At 43.8% G+C, this 16,840-nt stretch overlaps 2 protein-coding genes across 4 annotated transcripts in view; one reads left to right on the top strand and one right to left on the bottom strand.

Moving 5' to 3' along the window:
• The window catches only part of Srp54 (signal recognition particle 54), a 43,310-nt gene extending 29,960 nt beyond the window's left edge, over nucleotides 1-13,350 (bottom strand). The window contains exons 1-2 of one of the 3 annotated variants that reach the window (XM_037210550.1): nucleotides 13,219-13,350; nucleotides 244-353 (exon numbers count right to left, since the gene is read on the bottom strand). In XM_037210550.1, the coding sequence (XP_037066445.1) occupies nucleotides 244-321 (78 nt within the window). In that variant the 5' untranslated portion in view covers nucleotides 322-353; nucleotides 13,219-13,350. Of the gene's footprint in view, nucleotides 1-243; nucleotides 354-4,134; nucleotides 4,296-12,856; nucleotides 13,078-13,218 lie in introns of those variants that run through there. The other 2 variants (XM_028869718.2, XM_037210549.1) reach the window with 2 other exon arrangements.
• Nucleotides 13,351-13,376: 26 nt separating this feature from the next.
• The window catches only part of LOC114693375, a 35,691-nt gene continuing 32,227 nt past the window's right edge, over nucleotides 13,377-16,840 (top strand). The window contains exon 1 of the mRNA XM_028869720.2: nucleotides 13,377-13,611. Coding sequence (XP_028725553.1) covers nucleotides 13,515-13,611 — 97 coding nt within the window. The 5' untranslated portion in view covers nucleotides 13,377-13,514. The remainder of the gene's footprint in view (nucleotides 13,612-16,840) is intronic.

The raw sequence follows: 16,840 nt of genomic DNA, 5'->3' as shown, positions 1-16,840 counted from the left end.
CTGGTATGCATACAACCTCACTCAGACACACACATAATTAAAAATAAATTTCAGTTAAAAAAAAAAGGTAAGATATCAGGGTAGTTGATTTTTCAATAAAAAGCACTCCTTACTGTTATAGCGTGTTTACAGTATTAGATCTACATCAAATTCAATCACAACTCTAAAGATCATCATTTAGTCCAGCTCTCTAATCCCAGTAACAATGTACCAGCACATGTATCTTACACTGCATTGTCATACCTCTTCATTGATAATGGTGGCATTGCTCAATGAGCGTAATGCTGACGTTATTTTTCTTCCAAGATCTGCTAGAACCATCTTGAAGGCTTTAAGATGTACTTATGAGAACTCTAGGAAAGAAAAGAAAACGTTAACTGAAAACTATTTTCTCATTAACTCCTAACTGAAGAAAAAAGAATATTTAATTCAAAGTAAAGTACTTTCAATTTCTACCGCCAACCTGCAACTTTAATACATGTATGTTCGAAAGGTAAAATGGCTATTTGGTTATGATTTAAGTATCTTCCATTTAATGTTTAAATTTAAAATTAGAGAATTCTATTTAAATATTGTCCATTTAATGGGTGATATTTAATTTCATTTAATTCCATTTAAATATCTAATTAGAGAATCTTAGACGTAAGTGGTCAGATTTAAAATGTCAATATCTGTTATCTTTAATGAATCTTGTTCTCTTTTTGGCACATGCTCATGAATATGAGTAACTGAATGACACACTATGTCCACTGGTAAATAAAAGGGGACGTAAACTCTCCAGAAATGGTCTTAATTCCCACATCACAGAACTCCAGGCTATTCTGAATCTTACTCTTAAGCAAAAAAGAAAAAGGAAAAGGAAAACTTACCTTAATTTATAAATCACTTAACTTTTCTAGCACAAAACAAATCAACTGCTGAACCAAATTAATTACATGACAGTCACCCATTAAATTACTCCACTGGCACACACCTTTAATTCCAGCCCTTGGGAGTTCAGAACAGACCTCTATGAGTTAGAAGTCAGTCTGGTCTATAAAGAGTTCCACACCAAGCCGGGTGGCACGCCTTTAATCCCAGCACTCAGGAGGCAGAGCTAGGCGGATCTCTGTGAGTTCGAGGCCAGCCTGGGCTACCAAGTGAATTCCAGGAAAGGCGCAAAGCTACACAGAGAAACCCTGTCTCGAAAAACCAAAATAAATAAACAAATAAATAAATAAATAAATAAATAAATAAATAAATCACATTACTTCATTTTATTCCCCTAACCAGCAAGGAAACAATTGTTCTCTCCATTCTGAAGTGATTTCCTAATTTCTTTTTTCTCTAAGACAGGGTTTCTCTGTGTAGCCCTGGCTGCCCTGGAACTCGCTCTGTAGACCAGGCTGGCCTCTAGCTCCCAAGTGCTGGGATTAAAGGTCCACCCGGCTGATTTCCTGATTTCTTAACTCTAAAATACAGTAACCTCAAAAATCCTTTCTCTTAAGCCAGGTATGGGACTTCTGAAGTCCTAGCACTTGAAAACAGGAGCAGGAGGAACAGGAATGAGTTGGAGGCCAGACTGAGTTACATGGGACAGTCTTGAGGGGAAAAAAAAAAAAGGTATAGCTTTATAAAAGTATACGGATATACTGCTACATGTAAGGATGATAGAACTCCTTAAGTAAATATGATTGTACTGCCTGCCTCAACATGCTTTACTTACTAGCTGGTAAGGCAAGGTATATAAATTAACAGCAGAATAAATGCCAAAACAAATTCCTCTGGCCTAACTACAAAGTAGACAATGAGCTCCCGAGTCTGATTGTCAGCCTGTCATGTTAGCCTTTGGACTGCAACTACTGCATCAGCCTGCAACTACAGCATGAGCCAGCAACTTGCCAACAACTCCTGCCCAACTTTAGACTTGTCAGCATCCATAACTGTCTGAGCTAATTCCTACAATAAATACCTGTCTCTACACACATAGTAATAATAGTAATAATAAATAAATTGGCCCATTTCTTTGGAGAATCCTGACAAATGACTAGTAAAGTAAACCTAGCAATAAGGGGTCACAGTAATCACAGAAGGAAAAACAAAATTAAGCTAAGCTAAACAAGATAGGCTTTATCAAAAATTGACTGTGAAATATCGGCAAACTAAACAGGTGGGAAAGAAGGCAAAAGGGAATTTGATAAGTGTGAAAGAGCAGAGCAGAAATGCAACATGGGAAAGCCATAGGGGTGGTGACAAGGCATTCTAGTCAGGAGCGAGCACAATACAGAAGGAATAGAAGTTTTAGAGGCTTGAAGACAGTCCAATATAAACTATATTGGCCAAAAGATAACTGCTCAAAATAGTTATGTTGGCAGCCCTGCTGTGGATAACACTTTCGTACACTGGTTTAATAAAACGCTGATTGGCCAGTAGCCAGGCAGGAAGTAAAGGTGGGATAAGCAGACAAGGAGAATTCTGGGAAGAGGAAGGCTGAGTCAGGAGACACCGGCCCATCGTCCAGGGAGCAGAATGTAATGACACAGTTAAAGCTACGTTAACACATGGCAACATATAGATTAACAGAAATGGGCTGAGTTTAAATGTAAGAGCTAGTTAGTAGTAAGCCTGAGCTAATGGCCAAGCAGTTCTAATTAATATAGGCCTCTGTGTACTTACTTGGGTCTGAGCAGCTGCGGACTAGACAGGACACAGGAAAACTTCCAACTACACAGCCTTTTGAGATTATCTAGACTTGATACCATTTTTGCAGAGTATACAAGATACTAGAAATAAAACAAAAAGAAGCTGGGCATAGTGGCCCATGTCTAAATCCCAGCACTCCAGAGGCTCTGTGAGTTCAAGGTCAGCCTGTCTACATAAGTTTTCCAGGACAGGCAAGGCTAAAGAGACCTAATCTCAAGAGAGAGAGAGAGAGAGAGAAAGGGAGGAGGAGGAGGAGGAGGAGGAGGAGGAGGAGGAGGAGGAGGAGGAGGAGGAGGAGGGAAGGAAGGATGGAGGGAGAAAAAGACAAAAAAAAAAAAACCGACTGGAGAGATGGTTCTGCAATTAAAACTTACTGCTCTTCCAGAGGACTTGAGTTCAATTCCCAGTTCACACTTAAAGCAGCTCACAACTGCTTGTAAAGCCAGTTCCAAGGGAATCAGGCACCCTATTGTGACCCCCCCCCACACACACACATACCAGTACTCACACAAATGGCAAACATTCACACAGATTCATACATATAAATAATAAAAATAAATGCTTAAAAACAAAAAAACAAGGGGCTGAAGAGATGGCTCAGTAGGTAAGAGCACTAAACGCTCTTCCAGAGGACCCGGGTTCAAGTCCTAGTTCCCACATGGCAGCTCACACCTACCTGTAATTCCAGCCCTAGGGAATCTGAAGCCCTCTCCTGGCACCAGGCATGCATGTAGTGCACAGACATACATGTAGGCAAAAAAACCCATAAACACAAAAAACAGAATAAAAAAGTTAATTCAAAAGGAAAACAGTAAGAAAATAGCTAATGTATCTGCCACAGGGAGACTTAAGAGATTGAGCTTAGAGGAGTTAAAGATGTAGGAAGGGGAAATAAACTCAGGATCTAATAATAGAAAGGCGATATCTCAGGCTGAGTAATTAGTAAACATTATATTCCAACTCAAGCAAAATTTAGTAATTTACAAGTTAAGAATAATTATTATTTCCAGGTGTGGTGGTGCACACCTTTAATCCCAGCACTTGGGAAACAGGACAGGAGATCTCTGAAACACTATCTAGATTTTAAAAATAATTTAAAAAATTAAAGCTGGACATGGTGGTACAGACCTTTAATCCAGCAGAGGAGACAGAGATAGATGGGTCTCTGTGAGTTGACGGTCAGCCAGGGTGATACAGTGAGACCCTGTCTTTAAAAAAATTAAAAACTACAGGGCAGTGGTGGCGTACGCCTTTAATCCCAGCACTCGGGAGGCAGAGCCAGGCGGATCTTTGTGAGTTCGAGGCCAGCCTGGGCTACAGAGTGAGTTCCAGGAAAGGCGCAAAGCTACACAGAGAAACCCTGTCTTGAAAAACAAAACAAAAAAATTAAAAATTTAAATTAAAATTTTAAATTATTGCTGCCATGATGAAAATGAAAAAAGTTTTACTTACCTTAACCAAGGTTTTTGTTTTGTTTTTTTAACAGTTACATGGTTGTTTAACCTCAAAGAGCAACTACTTTATGGAAGAGCCAAGATTTATTTCTTATCCCATATCCAGTACGCTAAATCAATGAAATAAGTACTTTCCATGGAAGAAATGGGTGTTTCAGTTTTCTCTTTTCATCAATGCCACCAGCGAAACACAGTCCATCTGTGACACCACAGTGACTTGTTAAAGTGACATCATAAAAAGTTAAAAATGAATCTAGGGGGCTGGAGAGACAGCTCACAGGTGAAGAACTCTTGCTCTTCCAGTGGATCTGGGTTTGATTCCCAGCACTCACATGGTGCTTCACAACTATCTGTAACTCCAGGTCCATGGGATCCATATCCTCTTCCAACCTCTGCAAGGTACCAGGCACACATGCGGTACACATACATACATGCACACAAGTACACACAAAATAAAAAATAATTTTTTCAATGAATCTAGATGGACATGATGGCACACACCCTTAATCCCAGCACTTGGGAGGCAAAGGCAGGTGGGTATCTGTGAGTTTGAGGCCAGCCTGGTCTACATAACAAATTCTAGGACAGGCAAGGATATATTAAAAAAAAAAAAATCCAATTTCTTGTATTGTAGCTCTTTTTTGTTTTTGAGACAGTCTCTCTACATAGATGTGGCTGGGATTAAAGGTGCACACCACCATGGCAAAGAAGAAAGGAGGAGGAGGAGGAAGAAGGAGGAGGAGGAGGAGGAGGAGGAGAAGGAGGAGGAGGAGGAGGAGAAGAAGAAAAGAAGAAAAAGGAAGGAGAAGAAGAAATAAATGTGACATTTTCCAACACACCCTTCTTTATATAAGTATTTCTCTTTTTAAAAAAAAATATTTATTATTTATCTTAAGGCAGGTTTCATGTATGGCTGCCTTGAACTTGTGAAGTCAAGGATGATCTTGAACTTCTGATCTGCCTCCCTCCACCTCCCAAGAACAAAGATTACATGGTGCTGGAAATTGAACTCAGGGATTCCTGCAGCCCAGATAGATACTTACTCTACTAACTGAACAACATGCCCAGCTTACCCACCTACCTTTAGCAGCACACTTTACAAATATTTTCTTTATAAAAATCTGGACTTCAGGAGAATCATGAATTTCAGGCCAGCCTAGGCTAATAGCAAGTTTCAGGCCAATCTCAGTTAGTGAGCCATGGTTCCAAAAGTAAAATAATAAAATTCAATTAAAAAAAAAAAAGTGGCCAGGTGGCAGTGATGCAGGCCTTTAATCTCAGCACTTGAGAGGCAGAGCCAGGCAGATCTGTAAGTTCGAGGCCAGCCTGCTCTACAGAGCAAGATCCAGGACAGGCACCAAAGCTACACAGAGAAACCCTGTCTCGAAAAACAAACAAAAAACAAAAACAAAAAAAGAAGTGGTGCAGCCGGGCGTTGGTGGCGCACGCCTTTAATCCCAGCACTCGGGAGGCAGAGGCAGGCGGATCTCTGTGAGTTCGAGGCCAGCCTGGGCTACCAAGTGAGCTCCAGGAAAGGCGCAAAGCTACACAGAGAAACCCTGTCTCGAAAAACCAAAACCAAAAAAAAAAGAAGTGGTGCATGCCTTTAATCCCAGCACTTGGGAGGCAGAAGGTCTAAGGTCTCTGACTCTGAGGACAGCTAGGGCTATGTAGAGAGAAAGAAAAGACCCTGAAATTCTTCTCCAACGTATTTATCCAAAAGAAAACAAGATATATGTAAAAACAAAACATGATCAGTCACAACATCATTATTCATAATAGCTAAAAAATAGAAATAACCCAAATATCCCCTCAATTGATGAATGGCTAAATAAAATGTGGGGGAGCCATATACCAGGCTATTAACAGACAATAAAAAGAAATGAAGTACAGAACATGCCACAACACGGATAACTCTTGAACACATTATGTATAGATGGTGACATCAGTCACAGAAGACCTGATACTATCTTTTCCCTTACAAAACACCCACAGCAGGCACATCTACAAAAAGAGTGTAGATCCACAGTGGCTCAGGGAAATAAAATGGGAAGGGACTGCAAGTGGGTATGGTGTTTGGGGGGATGGAAATGTTCTAGAACTGATTATGGTGGTGGCTACACAATGCTGCAGATTCATCGGAAGCGTGATTCAAATTGGACATTTCAGGTAAACTGATTGGGATAAGAATCATAGTTCAGGCTGGCAGATGACTCAGTTGGAAATGGATTACAGTGAGGGGCTGAGTTTTGGACTATAAATGCATACCACAACACACCACTTTTTGTTGTCTGGCTGGTTCTTTTTGAGGCAGCCTTTAATGTATCCAAGGTTGGTCTAGAGCCCATTATGTACCTAAAGACCTTGAACTCCTGATCTCCTGCCCCAGCTCCTAACTGTTGGGATTACAGGTATGCACCACCACACCTGGCAGTGAGTATAAATTTTTAAGATGTATTTATTTTAATTTTATGTGTAGAGGGTTTGTTTGCCCACATGTATACTTAGTGCACACTTACACATTTTATTTTTAAGTCAAGAAGAAAACTTTTCCAATACACTTCTTTGTAAAATACAGAGCTTATGTTATTAGTTATATAAGCTAGGAATCCAGCTAGGTGTAATTTGTACTCATTCATCCATTCATTAAATACCTACTAATGCTTCATGAATTGTGCAAGCATAAAAATGTCTTCATTCCAAATCAATATATTAACATCAGATTAATACAAAGCTCTCTTGTTAATTTCAGAAGATAAATTACCTATCATACCACCACAAAGTCCTGCTTTTGGTTTTTTTGAGACAGAATCTCACTCACTATACAGTCCTGGCTGGCCTAGAACTCACTATGTAAACCAGGATGGCCTGGAACTTGGAACAATCCTCACACCTCTACCTGAGTACAGTTGTGTGCCACCACACCGAAAATACCTGGTTTTCAGGGGTTTTTTTTGTTTTTGTTTTGTTGTTGTTGTTTGTTTGGGTTTGTTTTGTTTTGTTTTGTTTTGTTTTTCGAGACAGGGTTTCTCTGTGTAGCTTTGGAGTCTGTCCTGGAACTCATTCTGTAGCCCAGGCTAGCCTCGAACTCACAGAGATCTGCCTGCCTCTGCCTCCCGAGTGCTGGCATTAAAGGCGTGCGCCACCACCGCCCGGCGGTTTTCAGGGTTTTTCAAAGTTTAAAATCTTAACATTAAAACTAACACCATAAGCCAGGTGTGGTGATGCATGCTTTTAACCCTAGCACAGAGGCAGGTGGGTCTCTGCAGACTCAAGGCCAGCCAGGACTACATAGTGAGACCACCTCAAAAAACAACACCAAAACCATAGCAACACTTCATAGCTGTGTGTGTATGTACATGTGAATGTGGTCATACGTGTGTGTGCATACATACAGAGAGCAGACGTACCTCATGTGTCATTACTCAGGAGCTGTGCGCCTTGTTTTTTGAGATAGGGTCTCTCACTGGCCTGGCACTGGCCAAGTAGGATAAGCTGGCCAGGAGCCCCAGGGCCAGGGCCTGTTTCCATGTCCCCACGAGATTACACGTTTGTGCAGCCTGGCTATTTTATGTGGGACTCTGGAATGTAATCAGGGCATTGTGCACATAAGGCACTTTAGTGACTGAACTATCTCCCTGGCTCCCTTAGACAACTTTAGTAAGTCAGAGTGTTCTGGCTGGGCATAAAGATTACAACAACATCTCCGCCATTCCTGATTCTTGGCTATGTTACCCAGAGTTTTAAACTACGAGAGGGTTTGAACTCAAGTCCTCACTCTGACATGGCAAGCACGTCACCACCCCCACCCCACCCCCAGCTGTCTCCCCAGCCCCAACCTCACAGTCTGATGGAGGAAAGGGAGAGAAACTTCCATTAGGGTAGGCATGGTACAGCACACCTGGAACTCCAGCGTTCAGAAGACCGAGGCAGAAGGAGCATGAGTTTTAGGCCAACCTGGGCTACCGAACAGGCTTTATTTTAAAAGAGAAGGGTATTCCTCCCTCGGAACCCTTCTCATCCTCTGGAGTTTCCTCACTTTTCCTTAATAAATCCCCATCTGCTCTGAAAGTAAATATAATTGTAAACGATAATGAGGTGCCGGGAAATGGCTCAAAGCCTCCTCCTGTGCACGCGTGAGGACCCATGTAAAAGCTGTGCGGGCCTGTACACCAGCACTGAGGGGGAGATCCAGGGAGCCCAGTGGCCGGCCAGCTAGTCGAGATGGTGGGCTTCAGGTTTAGTTAGAGTCCCAGTCTCAACCGCCACATGTTCCCACTCATCTAAGGCTCATCACTCCAAAGCTTCAGATGAGCACGCAGCCTAGAGTGACTGAGAACCCAGGAAGGTGAAAAGGGCCCCACCACGGCTGGGGTGGGGAAGCAGCAGACAGGGGTGTGTCAGAGAACAAGTGATCTGATGGGGAGGAGAGGAAAACTAGAGCAGGGCTCTAACTAGGGAGTGGGGAGGGAGGCAAATCCTAGGGAGGACAGGAGGGCAAGACAACCATAAATAAGAGTGCTTGAAAAGAAATCACACTATTAACAAGCTAGCTAAAAACAAAACAAAAACTATAATATAATTAAATCTGTATATACACACATATAATTTAAATCAAGTTTTCTCATCTGGGCTCACAATGTTCCCTCCAAGAACCAAAAACCATCTAATAAAGACCCAATACTAAGCAGAAGCCTTCTTTTGAGTTGTTTGTCAGGGTTGTCCAAGAGACTCCCAAAACATTCATAGGCTATTGCTATCACCCTTGATTGCTCTCCCACCCACTAGAGGTGGAGGGCAAGCTCCTGTTAATGAAAACACCATGTACTTCAGACACAGGGCCCCAACTGACCAGAAAGCCCCTCCCTGAAGACTCGCTTTCTTGGTAACATAAGGCACCATGCAAGCTTCCAAAGGAGGGAAGCAACCACCAGCTCTGACCTAACGTTATAAACCACATCAACTGGTACAGTACACATCAATGGTACAGTAACACAGGGTGAAATAGTGGCGCACACACCCTGGTGGTAACCAACAGCTCTCCAGGGGGCCTCAGCCTGAAGGAACAATTACAGGAAACTAGGGAATGCTAGGAACAGGAGAAACAGTCAGCCCTGAAAACCACCTACACACCAATGGTCAGCCCTGAAAACCACCTACACACCAATGGTCGGCCCTGAAAACCACCTACACACCAATGGTCAGCCCTGAAAACCTACACACAAGTCACATACAGAATGAGCAGGGTGTGTTTATGTATTTAGGAATATGTGTGTATGTGTGTGTGTGTGTGTGTGTGTGTGTGTGTGCGTGCGCATGTAACAACAATTAATGAAAAAGAGGCCATAAATTTGAAAGTGCACAAAGATATATAAGAGGGTGTTTACTGGGAGGAAAGGAAAGGAAAGGGGGAAATTATGAAATTATTTTATAATCTCAAAAAATAAAAAAAAATAAAAAAAACTTAAAAAAATTTTACAATAAAAAAAGAAAAAAATGGCCCTGTTAGGTAGGGGTTAGGCAGAACAGGATAGAACACATCCAACATTCTCGCCTAGCTTCCTCCTCAGACCTGCAGCCACGTAGACACTTGCTCAAACACATACATGTGCACAAACATACATACACCTCCCCCGCTCCCCACACCACACCTAATAAACAATAGTAACTAAAAAAACAAGAGGGGGTGTAGTACTGCATGGCTTTTATTTTGGAAGGGAGACTTCTAGACCTGTGAGGCCAGCATGGTCTACATAGCATGTTCCAGGCCAGCCAAGGCTACATAATAAGATCCTGTGAAAAAAGAAAAAGGCAAAGGGGAAAAAAAAAGGAAGTGGGAAGGAAGGAAGGAAAAGAAGAAAGCAAACCAAAACCTACAAGGGTCCTTTCCTAAGATACTGTCTGGCTGTCAGGTCAGTCATAAAAAGAATCTTTACACAAAATATTGCCAAGAGGAAAACTGAAAAGAAAAAAGCCCTTGACAATAGTTGCTTTTGAAACTAAAAAGAGCACTGATGGGAAAAATGGAAAAGGGGAAGAAGGCACAAGCCCAAGCAATGTTACATTAGTTACATTTATACAATGCCTATCAGCTCAAAATAAAACCCTCAGTCAGAATCCCCAGGGACAATAACGTGGTGGGGGAGGGGGGATAGTACTTGTCTAAACTCTTGATTAGAAAAGCAAAGCAAGCCATTACAGACCCTGATGTGCAGTCAGGTCTAGAAATCATTGCACGCAGCAGCATCCTGCAAATCAAACACAGGAATGGAAAACTGTCCTCAACTTTTTGTTTGTTTGTTTTGTTTTCCAAGACAGGGTTTCTCTGTGTAGCCCTGGCTGTTCTGGAACTCACTTTGTAGACCAGGCTGGCCTCGAACTCACAGAGATCCACCTGCCTCTACCTCCTGAGTGCTGAGTGCACTACCACAGCCCAGGATGTCCTCAACTTTTAAAGTCTCTTAGGCAGAGGTCCATTACAGGTATGTTTGGGAGGTTGAGGCAAGAAGATCCCTTGAGGCCATGGCTCCAAGGTCAGCCAAGGCAACATATTACGATCCTGTCTCAAAAAGGGAAACAAAAACTGTACGTACACACATAAACATATATAACCATAAATACAGAATAAGAACACCTTTAGACAACAGCAAATGCATCAAATAGAGAAAAATCCAAGAGTCAGAAGTCTACAAATACTAGCCACAATCCAAACGTTTTGACAAGAAAAGCACTCCTGAACAACAACAAATAAATGAGACAGAGTCTACAGGACTGAATGTCCAAATGGCTGTAAAAGAAGAGGAACCAGTCAAAAACTATTCCTGTGTTTCCAGTCTGAATGGCCAAGTGGCTAATGATGTTACTAACAGATGAATGAAAAGCAAAAGGGAAGCTGATTTGAAAGTTAGGAAAATCAATACAGAAAAAAAATTCAAGTCTTGGTTACTCAATGGTCTACAACCTAAGTAGAATGTCTGTGTACATGTTCCTTTTATTACACTGTTTTGTTGTGCATTTTAGGAATGGGGTATTGATAATGATGCCCAGGCTCACCTCCAATTCCTGTGCCTCAGTAACTTCCCTCCCCAGCCTACAAAGTAGCCAGGCACATGTGGCTGAGTCTTTCTTAAAATTGAACATACACACGGCACGCTCAACAATAAGGGTCAAAACTCAAAAACACACCGCTTCTATACACTTCAACATATAACACTACACAGCCTGGTGGGAAATGGGAGGTGGAAGGAGCTCATTTGCCTTGGGCCTATTGAGTCCTGCAGAAAGTGCCAAACTCTGAAAATGAAGGCTAGAAAGAGATGTGTGGAGAGAGATGGCCGGCCTATGGGAGCGATGCAAGGAAGCGGCACATGTGGGTGAGAACGCTCAGGGGAGTCTATGGGAGAGCGTGTGTTCTAGCAGTAAGGGCCAAATGAAAGAGAGATCAACCAGACTGAAAGTATCCCCAAGAGACTGTATTTTTACTCATCTTCCCCTCCTCCAAAAGCACACTGGGGGAAAAAAAGTCTATCTTTAAGAGAAAGAAAAGCTACATTCCAGTAGCAGGCGCAGAAAGTTACAGGAGTACTCCTTGTATAGTATTCTTTATTGATTAAGTCAGAAAATACTAATCAGCCATATCAAGCACAGCTGAGATAAAGGGAAATGTCTCCCTCCTCCTCCGCAACACTCCTGCTCTGTCACAGGTACTGGACCAAAGGTGTTACCCAGCCCTCTTCATCCTCACAAGCCTGTCAGGAAATTAGTGCTGGATTTCAACAGCAAGTAGTTCAGACAGATCTCTTAGGGGGCACAATAACTTTCATCTCTGTTATACTAGACCTCTTTATGCCTCACCAGAGTTTCTCATTATTCATCAGGCTAGAATAAGTATTTGTGGACTTTTTTTTTCTCCTCTGTACTGCTGGCCTCTCCATGTTGGGGTTTGTGTCCTTCACTACTTTATCTTTACAGCTTAAAAAAAAAAAAGAAAGAAAGCCCCGTAAACATTTTGTTCAAATGAATGTCTAACAACTAAGTGAAGACTGGCAACAAGAAAAGCGATAGCAGCTGATTAAAAGTGGAGCCTTTAATCTCAGCAGAGGCAGAGGAAGGCGGATCTCTGTGACTTCGAAGCCAGCCTGGCCTACAAAGCAAGTTCCAGGACAGCCAGGGTTGTTACATAGAGAAACCCTGTCTCGAAAAACAAAAAAGAGGGAAAAAAAAGTCGATACAAGAATTTTTTTTAAAAAAAAAATGCATTGTCGATAGCGTCAACTGATAAACAACAAAGTCGTCAGTGTATCTTATCCCTGTCACTGAACTATCTTATTAATTTAGCCAAGATCTACTCCAGGAAGAAAGAACATTATGTTCAGCACTGAAAGATAGGAAGATAAAATCCGATACACATCAGAAGGTTTGGGGCAAGCAGCCTCATCTAAAATCGCTCGGGAAAGCCATCCATGAGTCAAGACTACAGATGCTTACATCGTGTTTGGCTCGGGTAAATCTGAAGGCACATTCAAAGGTAACAGCGCATCCTTTACTAAAACTTGCGCTGGAGGACGAGAGGTAACAGTGTCCGGACACCCCCGCCCCGGCGATCACAGCCTGCGGCGACTAGGGAAGACTCCCGCAGGGGCGTCTGGCCCACACTAGGGGTCCGGCTGCCCGGGGCTCCCTCCTCAGTCGCGCAGAGGGAGGAAAAGCCCCACACTCACCGCAAAAAGGCACCCCTCGAGCCGCGGCCCCACAGGGCCGGCGAGTCCTTGGCGAGGCCCCACGCCGCGGACGGGGACCCGGGAAACGCCGGAAGCAGGAGGACAGGGGCGACCCCGCAGCCCAACTCCCCCCAGCTACACACACTAGGGGCCCAGCGCCCGGCACCGTGAAGCCAACTCCCACCAGCTGGAACACCGACGACTGCCACCGAACCTTCCGCCCAATGAGGAGACGTCATCACTCAGCGTGGTCCAGCCCTTCGCCAAGAAAACATACTTCCGCTTCCGGGGCGCCAAGCCGCCACTCGGCGGGCTCGCCTCCGCTCAGGGTTTATACGGGGTGTCGCTGGGCTGGAGCTGACCTTTGACCCTAGTGTGCTACCCGGACGTCCCTGCGGCGGCACCGGCCCTGCCCGGGGTGCAATCTCGAGGGGAGACGTCAGGAGCCCCCTTGAGAAAAAGCGACCAGGCGACAGCGTGCAGGAGGACTCGGGGGGGATTGGGGGCTTCTGCAGCCGCGAGAGGCGGGATCCCCCCCCCGAAGGGGCGGGGCTTAGCGACTCGGGCCCCCGTGAGTGGAAGCTCCGCGGGGCGGGGGCGGGGTCTGGCTGCGCGTGCTCAGTGCGATCCCGTCCCTGTCCCGCCTGCCCACTGCGCCATGGACTTTGGCTCCGCTCGGCGAGCCGTGCTTCAGCTGCTCGGGACCACGGCTCCAGCAGATGTCCCGGCGCTGCTCCACTGGATGAGAACTACCCGTAAGCGGTCACAAGCGGGAGCCCGGCGGTTTGCTGCGGGCTTTGATCTTTCAGGACGGGGTGGGGCTGGGCGCCGAGTTTCTAAGGCAGCTCCTGAGCGCCGCACACCTCGCGCCTGCTCATCTCAGCAGCATTTTAGGATTAGACGCCTGAGAACCAACTTGAGGTGGTTTTGTGATTCCCCTGCCGACTTTAGACAGGCTTCTAGAACCTCGTTGTTCAGTTACTCGCTTAGGCGGATTCTGCCTGGAATGGCAATGTTCAAAAAAGGGTTTTGGCTGTAGAGTTATCTTCAAGGTCTAAAAACAAAAAATACGTAGCTAGTACATTTTTTTTATACATGCCAAAAGAGACCATTTAATAATCTTTCGGGGGGGTAAGATGTAAAAAAGGCTTCTTTTAAGCTGTTAATAGTAAAAGTGAAAAGTCACAAATTAGAATGGAGGAAATGTGATTAGATCTAGTTATTGGATAAAATTGATCTTTTCTAGCAGAGGAAAGCCTGCTGAAAGCACTGTCTTATTTATATGCTATCCCCTTTTTGAGAACTGTACCAGTGTGTGCTGTCCCTCCATACTGCAAAACGTTAATTCCCAAGATTGCTTTCATTCAGACCGATTACTTTAAATATCCTTATTTGGTGGTGACCTCCAATGTCTTGTTGTTTTTTGAGGCAAGGTCTCTTGTAGGACTACTTAGAACTTCTGGTCCTCCGACATCATCTCCCTGTGCTGGAGGTCAAACCCAGGCCCTTGTGCTTGCTAAGAAAGCGGTCCACACCTTCTGAGCTACACCCTCAACCCCAGCTTCCAGCTTGAGACCTTCCACCTTGACCTGTTTGGGAAAAGCGGTTTTTGGTGTAGAGACAGTTAATGCCTTTAGGTATTATAATGATTGTTAAACATTTTGAGAGATCATTTTAAGTGAGACACCAAACTAAAGTTGGCTTGAGGCAGCATCTATCTGATGGCAAAGTTTATCCTGGAAAATACAGGAAACCAAAGATACCACTTATATACACATACAAGAAGAGTGTTTCAAGATAGGAATTCACAAAATATGCTTCTCTTGAGACAGGGTCTCACTATGAACATGTTGTCTGTCTTCTACCACTCCATTAAGCCCTAACTTTTGCCTGTTTCATCCACCAACACCCAGTTATTTGTGACAACACCAATTTCCTTCTAGGGTTTTTTTTGTTTTGTTTTGTTTTTTTGGTTTGGTTTGGTTTTTCGAAACAGGGTTTCTCTGTGTTACTTTGCGCCTTTCCTGGAACTTGCTTTGGAGACCAGGCTGGCCTCGAACTCACAGAGATCCACCTGCCTCTGCCTCCCGAGTGCTGGGATTAAAGGCGTGTGCCGCCACCACCCTCCTTCTAGTTTTTCTACATACTTCAATATCTGGTCATTTATTCCGAAAGCATTATTGATTACGAAAATACAGTGTTGGAACTGAAGAGGTAGCTTATTGGTTAAAGGTTCAGGCTCACACCAAAAATGTATCATAGGCTAGAGCGATAGCTCAGTAAAGTATAGGGGTCTCTGCAAGTACCAGAGCCAGCAGAGTAATGATCCTAGTGAGACAAGAAGAAAATTCAGTTCAACATGACTTATTCGCCAGTGTTGGTTTGAGCTTCTAGAATCTAACACTGGGCAGTTTGTTTTAGGTGTATTTAAGTATAGTACAATTTGGAAAAAAGCTTCCTGGTGTAACACAATCCTGTGTGCATAAGGAGGCATAATTATTTGGAAACTCTTCTCAAAGTACATGTCACTTCTTCCATGAAGATGGGTTCTAAAGATAAGCTACATGTGTTATCTTAAGGGTCGGGGGAGGATCTGGTGTGATCTTGGTCATACAGGTAGCACAGAGGTCATCTGGTTCTGCTTAAGGGAGCTTGGTATGGCCTGGCCCAATAGACAGCACCAGGATCACCTAGTGCAGGGCTTCTCAACCTTCCTGATGCTGTAACCCTTTAATACAGTTCCTCGTGTGGTGGTGACCCCAACCATAAGATTATTTTGTTGCTACTTCTTAACTGTAATTTTGCTGCTGTTGTGAATCATAATGTAAATATCTGATATGCAGAATATCCATATGCAATCCCCGTGAAAGGGTCCAAGCCCCACAGATTGAGAACTACTGACCTAGGCTATTAGCTACTTCCAGTCTCAGAATTCTGAGAAGAAAATCAGGGTATACATCTTTTCCCTTTGTCTTCATTAGGGTTTCTATTGCTGTGATGAGACAACATGACCATGGCAACTCTTATAAAGGAAAACATTTAATTGGGGCTAGCTTACAGTTTCAGAGGTTTAGTCCATGATCATCGTGGTGGGAATCATGGCTGTGTGCCATCAGACATGGTGCTGGAGAAGGAGCTGAAGTTCAACATTTGGATCTACAGGCTGAGAGCTGACTTGAGTTTCTGAAACCTCAAAGCCTATCCCCTACCTATTCCTCTACCAAAGTCACACTTACTCCTACAGACACCACACCTCCTAACAATGCCACTCCCTACAGACCAAGTATTCAAACACCTGGGTCTATGGGGACCTTTCCTCAAACCACCACACCCTTGAAAAGACAGCCTCGCTCGCTCGCGCCTTTAACATTCCTGGTTTCCCTAGTGCTGTTTGTGAGTGCAAGGACCTTTGAGCTCCTGACGGCAAAGCACAACCATGAGGACCTGAGTTCCATCTCTACCTCTCTTCACCTCCAAACTGCTGGGATTACAGCCTGGCTGTGTTATATCCTAAACCCTAAGTGTATTAATATAAAAAGTCACAAAAAAGCCTGACAGTGGCACAGCAATGTGACCCTAGCACATGGAATCCCGGCTCCAGAGAAAAAGAGACATACAAGTTCCTGGGGGTCCCTAATCAGCCAGCCTAGCCTAATTAGTGAGTGTCAGGTCCCAGTAAGAGACCGTGTCTCAAAAACAATGTAGAGGGCCTGAGAAATGGCTCAGAGGTTAAGAGCACTGGCTACTCTTGTAGAGGTCCTGAGTTAAATTCCCAGGAACCACAAGGTGGCTCACAACCATCTGTAATAAGATATGGTGTGTGCAGATTCTCTGGCATGCAGACATATATGTAGGCAGAACACTATGCATAATAAATAAATCTTTTAAAATTTTTTAAAAAAATGTGAAGGCACCTGAGGAAGACAGACACTGAGGTCCTCCTCTGGCATCCACATGCATGCATACAACACACAAATGCACTGG

This window comes from Peromyscus leucopus, chromosome 14 (genome assembly GCF_004664715.2).
Source record: "Peromyscus leucopus breed LL Stock chromosome 14, UCI_PerLeu_2.1, whole genome shotgun sequence".
Lineage (NCBI taxonomy): Eukaryota > Metazoa > Chordata > Mammalia > Rodentia > Cricetidae > Peromyscus > Peromyscus leucopus.
This window is presented reverse-complemented; position numbering and strand designations above follow the sequence as displayed.